At 44.3% G+C, this 11,599-nt stretch overlaps 1 protein-coding gene and 1 non-coding gene across 2 annotated transcripts in view; one reads left to right on the top strand and one right to left on the bottom strand.

Annotated features, from left to right (window-relative positions):
• Window positions 1-9,523: 9,523 nt before the first annotated feature.
• Window positions 9,524-9,595, bottom strand: TRNAQ-CUG. Its single transcript has one exon. It is a non-coding gene; the product is annotated as a tRNA-Gln (tRNA).
• Window positions 9,596-9,899: 304 nt separating this feature from the next.
• Window positions 9,900-11,599, top strand: part of RAB11A (RAB11A, member RAS oncogene family) — a 25,034-nt gene continuing 23,334 nt past the window's right edge. The window contains exon 1 of the mRNA XM_006770761.2: window positions 9,900-10,073. Coding sequence (XP_006770824.1) covers window positions 10,034-10,073 — 40 coding nt within the window. The 5' untranslated portion in view covers window positions 9,900-10,033. The remainder of the gene's footprint in view (window positions 10,074-11,599) is intronic.

Below are 11,599 nucleotides of genomic sequence, written 5' to 3'. Positions count from 1 at the left end.
CACTAGCTGGGTTTGCTCAGTTGATAGAGCATCGGCCTGTGGACTGAAGGGTCCAGGTTCGATTCTGGACAAGGGTACATGCCCAGGTCTATTGCCAGTAGGGGGTGGAGGCAGCCAATCAATGATTCACTTTCATCATTGATGTTTTTATCTCTCTCTCCCTCTCCCTTCCTCTCTGAAATCAATAAAAATATATTTTAAAAATAGTTTATGTAAAAGTATCACCTTTATTTTCTTATTACTCACCTAACCAATTTAGCATTGTTGTATTTTTATTTTTTAATTATTAAAACATCTATTTTCTCCCCAAATAAACAACTCAGAAACAAAAACCACGGTCTCCTTGGTATTCCTTCTCTTTTAAGTAAGCATGCACATGGGAAATTGCAAGGACTTGATGTGGTCCCATAATGCCAAAGCCAATTTACTCCTTTAGGAGGCAGTGGTAAATGCACAACCTCATCTAGGGGTGCAGGGTAGGAGTGTGGGGAAAGAAGGGAGCTGGTAATCATCGTTATCCAAAGAAATAACTTCATAATGGTGGAATTTCAAAGGCCATAGGGGATGTCATTTCTGGGGTATAGATGAAAACGAACAAGTTAACTTTGGTCTAGAAAGTGAGCCAGCCTGCAGAAATTCTGGGAGGCTATCAGGAAATAGGCAAATCGCCTCAGAATGACAGGTATCCTGGGAAGACAGTCTTGTGCCACTATCTATCCTTTTTCCTGACCTTCTGTTTCCTGTTTTGTTTTGTTGTTTTTGTTTTGTTTTGTTTTTTGTTAATCCTCACCCAAGGATATTTTTTCCATTGATATTTAGGGAGAGTATGGAAGGATGGGGAGTAAAACCCACATCAAGGCAACTGGAAGGAGGTCTTAGTCCATACGCTTTTTTTCTGAAATAGTACTAACAGTGGACAGAAATGGTAACCTCAGGGAAACTATAAAGTTTAGAGTGCTTTCATTTTTAACCAATTTCCAGCAAAGTGGTTTAATGTATGCTTTTGTTTATTTAAAAAGAGAGAGGAAGAGGAGGAGGAGGAGGAGGAGGAGGAGGAGGAGAGGAAGAAGAAGAAGAAGAAGAAGAAGAAGAAGAAGAAGAAGAAGAAGAAGAAGAAGAAGAAGAAGAAGAAGAAGAAGAAGAAGAGAGGAGACACATAGATTGGTTGCCTCCTATAGGAGCCCTGATTAGGTGACTAGGGTGGGGATGGAACCTGCAGCCCAGGTGTGTGCCCCTGACTGGGAATCATACCCAAGACCCTTTAATGTGAGGGCTGATGCTCTAACAATTTAGAAACACCGTCCAGGGCTGTTTCCTGTCTTTATCCACTTTTAAAAAAACAACTGAGATCCAGTTTCTTTTAATTTTGTGCGTGCATTAAGATATACATAATAGCCTGGCCAGTGTGGCTTAGTTGGTTGAGCATCGTCCTATGCACAAGGAGGTCACTGGCTTGATTCCTGGTCAGGACACATGCCTGCGTTATGAGTTGTGAGTGTACAGGAGGCAGCCAATAAATTTTCTATCTCTCTCCCCCTCTCCTTCCTCTTTCTGAAATCAATAAAAATATTTTTAAATAAAAAGAATACATAATATAAAGTAAACCATTTTAAGTGGTTCAGTGGCATAAAATATATTCATGATGTGCAACTATCACTACTATCCATTTGCAGAATTTTTAAATCATTCCAAATGGAAACTCTGTACCCATTAAACAATAGCTCTCCATTCCTTTGTACTTTCTGTCTCTAAGAATTTACTCATTCTAGGTACCTCATATAAGTGGAATCATACAGTATTTGCCCTTTTGTGCCAGGCTTATTTCACTTAGCAGAATTTTCAAGGTTCACCCATTTGGTAGCATGCATCAGAATTTCATTCCTTTTTAAGGCTGACTGATAGTCCATTGTATGTATACACCACATTTTGTTTCTATTCATCTGTTGATGGAACTTGTATTGTTTCCCTCTTTTGGCTACTTATTTCATGTCTTTAAAAAAGTATTTTCCCCTGGCCAATGTGGCTCAGCAGTCTATTTGGCTTTTCCAGCTTACTTTTCCTTTTTTAAAAAAAATCTTTTTTAAAAATTTAAATTCTTTATTGTTTAAGGTATTACATAAGTCTCCTTTCCCCCCTCTATACCTCACTATCTGTGTGTTCATTGGTTATGCTCAAATTCATGCATACAAGTCCTTTGGTTGATCTCTTACCTCCTCACCCTCTGCCTTCCCGCATAAGTTGGACAGTCTAGTCGATGCTTCTATGACTCCGGTTCTATTTTTGTTCATCACTATATGTTGTTCATTATATGTAGAAAGCTTACATAGTGTTTTTTATTGTAGCTATTTCACTCCTTATTTCCTCTTGATTCTTGCATATGGTGTTGATTTTCTCACCCATCAGTTTATGAACTGTATGACCCTTATTTTGAGTCCTTTTCTGACATATTGCACACCTCCGTTTCATTTAGTTCCTTTTCTGGTGATTCTTCCTTTTCTTTCCTTTGGGGGTTGTTCTTCTGTCTCCCCATTTTTGCTCTCACTGAAGGATCTAGGTGTTGAGTCACGTGGGACCTGTGGCTGCAGCAGTGGGCTTGGTGGTGGGTTGCATGGTGGCGACAGTAGCTGCTCCTTGGGTGGTTTTGGGAGGTAGTTGCTCCTCCGGTGGTCATGGGCAGAGACTGTTCCACGGACAGTCGTGGACAGTGGCTGTTCCTCACGTGGTCATGGCAGCTGCTGCTGGCACAGCTTTTCATGCAGTCATTAAAGTGAAGGTTTCCAGATACTCCAGCCCCGTTTTCTGATGCTCTTATGTCTTTGATGAGGAATTAAGGACTCCAATACAGAAGACACTGAGAGTTGTCTGGCAGAAGGCACTAGCCAGTGTCCTGAAACTGATTATTATCCCAGTTTACTTTCCTTAAGACCACGTTTACTTCAATCACCTCTCATTCCACAAATGTTTGATGGCTCCCCAAAGTGTTTAGAAGCATGCTATTGGGTGTTCCATGGAAAAAGAGTTCTGTGGTCTGGTGAATCTGGTAAATGCTGTTTCAACACAGTTAAAAAAAGATTTCTTCAAAGTGGAAGAGCTAGTCTTTAAAGTGGCAATATGCTAAGTGTCAAGGTAAAATAGGTACAAATCTGTAAGAATATTTTTTATCCTCACTTGAGGATATGTTTATTCATTTTAGAGAGAGAGGAAGGGAGAGACAGCAAGAAATGATGTGAGAGAGAAACATCAACTGTTTGCCTCCCATATGCGCCCTGACCGGGAATTGAACCTGAATCCTCTTAGTGTACTGGATGATGCTACAACCAACTGAGCAACCCAGCCAGAGCTGTAAGAATTTCAACTGAGCCACCTGGCCATGGCTGTAAGAATTTTTATGAGTTTATTTGAGTCAAATTGACAACAACTGCCAGGAAACAAAATCTCAATGGATTGAGAAAATGCTACAGAAAATAGATGTTTTGCATCTTATTTTATACATTAGAATCAGAGGAGAAGCTGTAAGGGGACTACATGAAATCCATTGGTGATAGGCTAGGGAGGAAGGAGAAAGCATCGTGTGGAAATCTCTGAGATTGGATAAAAAGTAAAAGGGATGCTTTTACATTGTTAGGCATGGGATAGTTAACAATGAACATTTATAGCACATAGAGATGGTATGTGGGAGAACGAGATAACAATTAGGGATTCTCTGGTCTACTGCACCTGTTTTGCCCTAAGGGGTCTAGAAAAAGATTACTCTGACATTCCAAAAGTATGTTATCAGAGATATGCCAAAAGACAATAGACATACTCAGCTAAGGTAAAGATTGACCTTTGTCAAAATAGATACCAGCATAGGACATGGCTACTCACCTTTAGCTAGGAAGTTTTAATTTCAGACCATCCTATGTGGTTACTTTAGGTCTCTTGCGTTTGTAAGGCTTCCCATGCATGCCACCCCTGTGCTTGTCAGGTTTAGTATGTGGCCCCTTTTTTGTCCCATGAGGCAGGATAGTAAGCCAGGACAAGTGGAATAAGGAAACTAAAATAGATAGTTAAACGTCCAAGCAGTTTATAGCCATTTAGTTAGTAAATTGCAAAATCCTATCTTCCCTGAACTAAGAACACTTAAGAGTGTCATTGGGCACATTTGCATAAAACTGATTAATATTCTATTGAGATCCTCCCTTAAGACCTCTCTTAAACTCCCAGCCTTTTAAAACCCTTGAAAAAAACAAAAGTTCCAGCACCTACTCTCCCTCCTTGGAGCACTCCCTCACTTTAACCTTCCTCCTTTCCTTCCCCAACAGGCATGCATCCCTTAAACACTAAAGGACCCCCAAGGCTAGTAACCAGGGAGCAATGGGCAGCAGCAACTCCTCTTGGGCTAACCTCCTGACCTTGTCCCTAAGACCCCTTTTTCTGATTTTAAAAATGTTTTTATTTTATTTTAAAAAAATACATTTTCATTTTAGAGAGAGAGGAAGGGAGAGGGAGAGAGATAGAAACATCTACCGGCTGCCTCCTGCACACCCTCTACCAGGGATCAAACCCAAAACCTGGGCATGTGCCCTGACCGGGAATCCAACCACATCAAACCAGCGACCTCTTGGTGCATGGAACAATGCTCAACCAACTGAGCAAACCAGCCAGGCTTTTCTGACTTCTTAGTGAGCCAAAGCAGCCCAGCCTAGGCTCATTCCCTTACCTAGTCCCTGTTGCTTCTTCTATTCTAGGCTCTTCCTTGTTTCATTGTCTCCAGCTTTAATAAACGTCCTCTAAAAATCACTTGATCTCATTTTGTGACGTCTTTCCTGCAAGAACCCACGTACTACTGGCTGGCTGTAGACAGTAATACATAAGGGAATTTCTAAGGGGGTGGGGAGAGAAGGTGTGTAGTTCTCAATTTATTTTGACAATGCAATCTTTCTTTTGAGGAACACTATGACATTCTCAGTATGATACCATTGTAATTAACTAGTTATTCATAGCAGGAAAGGAGCAAAGGGAAGGTCAAATATAGGCTTGTCATTTGGACAGCTTCACTAGGAAGCTAAAGCTGTAGGCTCAGCCACCAGTCTATTTCTCACAGATTGCTGGGGGAAGGGACTAGACAGGGAGGAGTAGACTCATGTCCAGTAGAGTTGGGGGGACACAGAGAAGGTACTTGCCAGTCACATCAGGGAACAGATCATTGGCCAGAATGGGCACGGCCACAGCAAGAGTGGGTAAAATTGGGATACTTAATTCCCTGAACAAAGAAGCTCCCTCTCTTCTGCTTTTGGTTTCTCTTGGTTCCCCTTATGTACTTGGGACTCTTATTGGTCAGGGTGAGCTCTCCTGTAGTCGTCCTCATGGTCCATTAGTTGTCTATTGCTGCTGTAACAAATGACCACAAACTTGGTGATGTGGGTCTCACTGAGCTAAAACTGGACACAATGGACTAATGGGCTATAACTAGCCTGATGCTGAACTGGACCCAGCTGCAACATGGACTGGAAAGTCTGGACACTGGCCTTGCTTTTAGTTTTACTGAAATCCCAGCTACACTTCTTCTATGACTGGGACGGGACATTGGAAACCCAGTCTCCCAGAGTGCTGGGGGAAGGGACTAGACAGGGAGGAGTAGACTCATGTCCAGTAGAGTTGGGGGGACACAGAGAAGGTACTTGCCAGTCACATCAGGGAACAGATCATTGGCCAGAATGGGCACGGCCACAGCAAGAGTGGGTAAAATTGGGATACTTAATTCCCTGAACAAAGAAGCTCCCTCTCTTCTGCTTTTGGTTTCTCTTGGTTCCCCTTATGTACTTGGGACTCTTATTGGTCAGGGTGAGCTCTCCTGTAGTCGTCCTCATGGTCCATTAGTTGTCTATTGCTGCTGTAACAAATGACCACACACTTGGTGATGTGGGTCTCACTGAGCTAAAATTAAGGGCGATGTTCCTTCTGGGGACCTTAGGGAAAAATCCATTTCCTTGCCTTTTCCTTCTTCTAGACGCCTTTGCATTCCCAGGCTCCTGGCCCCCTTCCTCCACCTTCAAAGCCATAAGTGCTAGTTGAGGCTGTTAAAGGACAAAATTCAATTTTAAAGTCTAATTGGTTTTATATTAAGCAATTCATGAATCAGGCAGCATCTCATCTAGCAACTAGAAAGGAGCTTTAAGGGGTTGTTCAAACGGAAAGATTTTTATAGGCAGAAGGGCTATTATTAGCAAAAGCAAAGAAAGGATTATTTTGTCCAGCCCGTGTTTTGAGTGTTGACCTATGAACCAGGAAGTTTTGATTCTCGGTCAGGGCACATGCCTGGGTTTCTTTGGGCTTGGTTCCCAGTAGAGAGCTTGCAGGAGGCAGCTGATTAATGATTCTCTCTCATAGTTGATGTTTCTACCTCTCTCTGCCTCTCCCTTCCTCTCTGAAATAAATACAAACATACCTATATATATGATTATTTTTAGGTCAGGTCACATTCTTTTGAGCGAAGGAAATGGAAGGGGTTCTATCATGTAGATTACCTACCTCTCTGGTATTGATGATCAGGAGATTCCAGACTCACTGATTTAAAATTCTATTTCTGGGAGAGGCAGAAACTGCAATTAGGGTAGTAAGTTTTTGTTTGGTGACATGGCTTAGCAAAACTGACTCCATTTCGGTCCATTGTTTATTTTATTAAATAAATATATGATCCATTTTTATTTTTTTATTTTCTAAAATATATTTTTATTGCCCTAGCCAGTTTATTGCTTAATGGATAGGGCATCAGCCTGTGGACTGAAGGGTCCTGGGTTCAATTCTAATCAAGGGGATGCACCTAGGTTGCAAGCCCAATCCCTGGCCCTGGTGGGGGCCCATGCTAGAAGCAATCAATTGATATGTCACTCTCACATCAATGTTTCTCCTTCTCTGTCTCCCCTGCTTCTTTCCACTCTCTCTGAAAAAATCAACGGACAAATATCCTCAGGTGAGGATTAACTAGTTTTACACACACACACACACACACACACACACGTATATATATTTATTTCAGAAAGGAAGGGAGAGGGAGAGAGAGATAGAAACATCAATGATGAGCCCTAGCCGGTTTTGCTCAGTGAATAGAGCAATGGCCTGCAAACTGAGGGTCCAGGGTTCCATTCCTGTCAAGGACACATGCCTGAGTTGTGGGCTAGATCTCCAGTACAGGAGGCAGCCGATAAATGATTCTCTCTCATCATCGATGTTTCTCTCTCTCCCTCTCCCTTCCTCTCTGAAATCTCTCTTCCTCTCTAAAATCAATAAAAATATATTTTTTAAAAAAAGAAGCATCAATGATGTGAATCACTGACTGGCTGCCTCCTGCACGCCCAGGGGAATTGAGCAGCAACCAGGGCATGTGCCCTGACCATGCATGGGAGTCAAATCATGATCTCCTGGTTCATAGGTTCATGTTCAACCATTGACCCACACCAGTGGGGTCTTTCTTTCTTTCTTCCTTTCTCTCTCTTTCTTTCTTTCTTTCTTTCTTTCTTTCTTTCTTTCTTTCTTTCTTTCTTTCTTTCTTCCTTCCTTCCTATCTTTCTTTCTTTCTTTCTTTCTTTTCCTTCCTTCCTTCCTTCCTTCCTTCCTTCCTTCCTTCCTTCCTTCCTTTCTTCCTTCCTTCCTTCCTTCCTTTCTTTCTTAAAAAGACTATTAAAAAAATAAGCATTTTTCTAAAAGGCCAAAGTGTGAGGAAATAAGCCTTTATTTGAGATCCAAAAGAACAGCTATCAGGGGAGGACAGATTCAGAAAGAAACCCAAATAGGGTTTTGATTAGGAGATGAAGGCAAGAGATATTTATGAGGAAGGGGAATGATTATTTGAATAGAAGGAAGGAATTTTCTATAGGTGCATGATTACTAACATAGTGATGCTAATTCTAAAGAATATCTTTAATTTTTACTCCAGTGTTCATTTCTGCTTTCCTGTTAGCTTTGCAAACAGTTGTTTGGAATACAGTGCTGCTTTAGGCCCAATCCAAAGGTTATTTTGACCAGTTTCAACATCCCAAAGGTTTGAGGAGTAACGCACGCTAGGTAGTTCCTCTGGGATGGCAGCTACGGCTCCATTTTGAAGTGCCTCTGTTTATTACTTTTTATAAGGCCTTCTCACACCACATCACGACCTCCTCTGACTTCATTTTCCACTTTTAAAGACCCTTGTGACAATATCAGGCCCAACTGGAGAATCAGGATAATCTCACTATTTTAAAATCAGTTGATTTGCCCTGGCCAGGTGGCTCAGCTGGTTGGAGCATAAAGTGCTTCATAAAGTTTTCAGGTTCGATTTCTGGTCAGGGCATGTATGTAGGCTGCAAGTTCAATCCCAGGTCAGGGCGTGTATGTGAGGCAACCAATCCATGTTTCTCTTTCTCTCTCTTTCTCTCACATATGTCTCTCTCCCTTCCTCTCTCTAAACATATCCTCCAGTGAGGATTACAAAACAATCAGTTTATTTGCAACCCTAACTCCCCTTTGATTTGCCCCCAGTTCCCAGGGATTGGGAAGAGAACATTTTTGGGGAGCCATCATTCTGCTTATTAGCCATCACCTTTGCTCAAAAGTCTAAATTGAGGGTTTGCATATAGGTGATATGGGCGGGAGGGGGGGTGGTTTGGCAATAAATGGGAAAAGTTTTTGGAATAATAACTGTAAATATAAAGAGGCCCTGCTGCATGATCTTTGGCAAATCACTTGTTTTAGTATCCACATTTCTGCTGAAATGGAAATTGCCATCTTTGCTCTGTGTCAAATTATTTAATTATGTAAATGAGTTTAACTTAGAGCAGTGATTTTCAACTTTTTTCATTTCATGGCATACACAAATTACTAAAATTCTACAGCATGCCCAAAACTGTATTATATTTTTTGCCAATCTGACAAAAAATATTAGGTATAATTTTGATTCATTCAAATCAGATGGCTATTGTTGTGTTGTCATTTTAAAATTTGACAATCTAAGGGAAAAGAGGTCAGTGCCCCTGACTATAGTCAGGTATTGAACATTTTAAAAATTCTTGCAGCACACTAGTTTGCTGTGGCACACCGGTTGAAAATCGCTGGCTTCGAGGATGTGGCTCAAGAAGTTCTTGATGAATCTTGTAAGGAGGGTGGGCAAAATTCTCTGAATGACATCTGGAAATTGTTTGAGAGACTTTGGAGGAAAGTGAATAAAGTTGGGAGGTTGAAAATTCTAGAAAAAGGAATCAAATTAATCCAAGCTTTTCAATTAAGGTTTGAGGAAAAGGGCCCAGGTTTAAAAAAGGGAGAAGTAAATAGGTTGCTTAGGAGGCACTCAGGTGATAGCACATTTGTGAGATCTTTGTAGGCAAAGGGTTAAATTTTATGAAACTGCCTTCATATATATATATATATTAGTCATAACAATTATCACTTGGTGAACAAATAAAAGAATTAAAAGTGTTGGCCAGAAAAGCGTAAATGAAATGGTGCACTTGGTGAACAAATAAAAGAATTAAAAGTGTTGGCCAGAAAAGCGTAAATGAAACGGTGCAGGTTCCACCGAGATTTGAACTCGGATCGCTGGATTCAGAGTCCAGAGTGCTAACCATTACCCCATGGAACCACCACATACGTAAAGGCGCCTTCGACTCTCTAATTACCCCTCCCCCACCCACGAAACCACCGTGAAGAAGCAAAATCGATCCGTTCCAGCAAGGAGGTGCGGAAAATGAGGGAGAGGACACTAAGAGTGTGGTGAGCGGCTGCAAACCGTGTAATCAGCGAGGAGTCCAGGGCTGTTTCTCCTTTGCGCCTCCAGGAGGAGGTGAAAATCTGAAGACATACACGGTACTCGCACGGCCCTCCCTTCCTGGGCTCAGGGGCGGGGCGCAGCCTCCCGGAAGCACTTCCCCTGAGGTCTACCGGAAGTGGCGTCCGGCAGGGAGGGGTTCTTTACCCGGTCAGGCAGCTGAAGCTCGGCGCTTGGGTTACCCCTGCAGCGACGCCCCCTGGTCCCACCGAAGCCACTGCTGCTCCCGCCCCTTCACTCCTCGGCCGCGCCATGGGCACCCGCGACGACGAGTACGACTACCTCTTCAAAGGTGAGGCCATGGGCTCTCCCGCTCTCTCCCGACTCCCGTCCGGGGGCCCGGGACACTCCCGGGGGGCCCGCGTGAGGCCACCTCAGGACTGAAAGTGGCCTTCCTCCGCCTTTCCCTCTCCGTGCGGCTTGCCCCTTGGCCTCCCAGCTCAGCACTTTTCCTTCCTTCCGACGGGGTAGGGATGGTCCTCGCCAGCACCAGCCCGGCTCAGGGCGACCTCCTCGTAGGCCTTCGCCAGCCTCGGAGCCCCTCACCGAGTGTCCTGGCGGCGGGCTACCTTCTCCCGGGTCATCTTCCTTTCCCGGGTTTTAGGCCCCTTCTCGGGGGTCGCCCCTCCCACCATCTTCTCTTTGGGATTTGGCGCCCCCTCCCCCTCGGTCTGCGCTCGGCCGGGCTCCTGCCCCCCGGCGACCCGCCCTTCGCTCCGCTCCTCACCTAGCCTGGGCGCCGACCGCCACCACCGGCCTTCCCTTATCCGCCTCCCTGTCCCCTCGGCGTCTCCCCACCTTCCCCTCGGACACACAGCTCCCCCAGCCACGTCCATCACGGGGCCAGGCCCTGGTGAACATCTGCGCGGCCAGCGGCCCCCACCGGCCCACAGCTCCGGCCGCCGGTCACCTCGCGCTGCCCCCGGGATTGGCAGCCCTTTCTCTGCCTTCCCTCCCCAAGCGGTGCTGAGCGCTCCCGGGGCGTCGGTGCGACCCCGAGGCTGGGGCGCCGGGCCGGAGGGGGTGGCCCGTCACTCCAGTGTTCATTTCTGCTTTCCTGTTAGCTTTGCAAACAGTTGTTTGGAATACAGTGCTGCTTTAGGCCCAATCCAAAGGTTATTTTGACCAGTTTCAACATCCCAAAGGTTTGAGGAGTAACGCACGCTAGGTAGTTCCTCTGGGATGGCAGCTACGGCTCCATTTTGAAGTGCCTCTGTTTATTACTTTTTATAAGGCCTTCTCACACCACATCACGACCTCCTCTGACTTCATTTTCCACTTTTAAAGACCCTTGTGACAATATCAGGCCCAACTGGAGAATCAGGATAATCTCACTATTTTAAAATCAGTTGATTTGCCCTGGCCAGGTGGCTCAGCTGGTTGGAGCATAAAGTGCTTCATAAAGTTTTCAGGTTCGATTTCTGGTCAGGGCATGTATGTAGGCTGCAAGTTCAATCCCAGGTCAGGGCGTGTATGTGAGGCAACCGATTAATGTTTCTAACATTGATGTTTCCCTTCTTTCCTCCCTCCCTGCCTCCCTTCCTTTCTCCAAACATGTTGTCAGGTGAGGATTAAAAAAATTGAATCAATAGTCAATTGAACCAGGACCTTGTTCCTAAGACTGCTGGATGCTGACCAGTAGTCCTGAGGGCTACATCAAGCATGTCCAACTCGCAGGCCACCGGTCACGAGGTTGACATGCTTGGGCTACATGATTGAGCAAGGGAGAGGGAAGTTGAGTGAGTCAGGGTGCTGGGTGAGGCTAGTTAGAATCAAAAGGGGAAAAAAATAAAGGCCAGCCCTGGCCAGTTTGGCTCC

Source organism: Myotis davidii, unplaced genomic scaffold (assembly GCF_000327345.1).
Source record: "Myotis davidii unplaced genomic scaffold, ASM32734v1 scaffold461, whole genome shotgun sequence".
NCBI classification, from domain to species: Eukaryota; Metazoa; Chordata; class Mammalia; order Chiroptera; family Vespertilionidae; genus Myotis; species Myotis davidii.
Note: the sequence above shows the minus strand (reverse complement) of the source record. Positions and strands in the feature narration are given on the sequence as shown.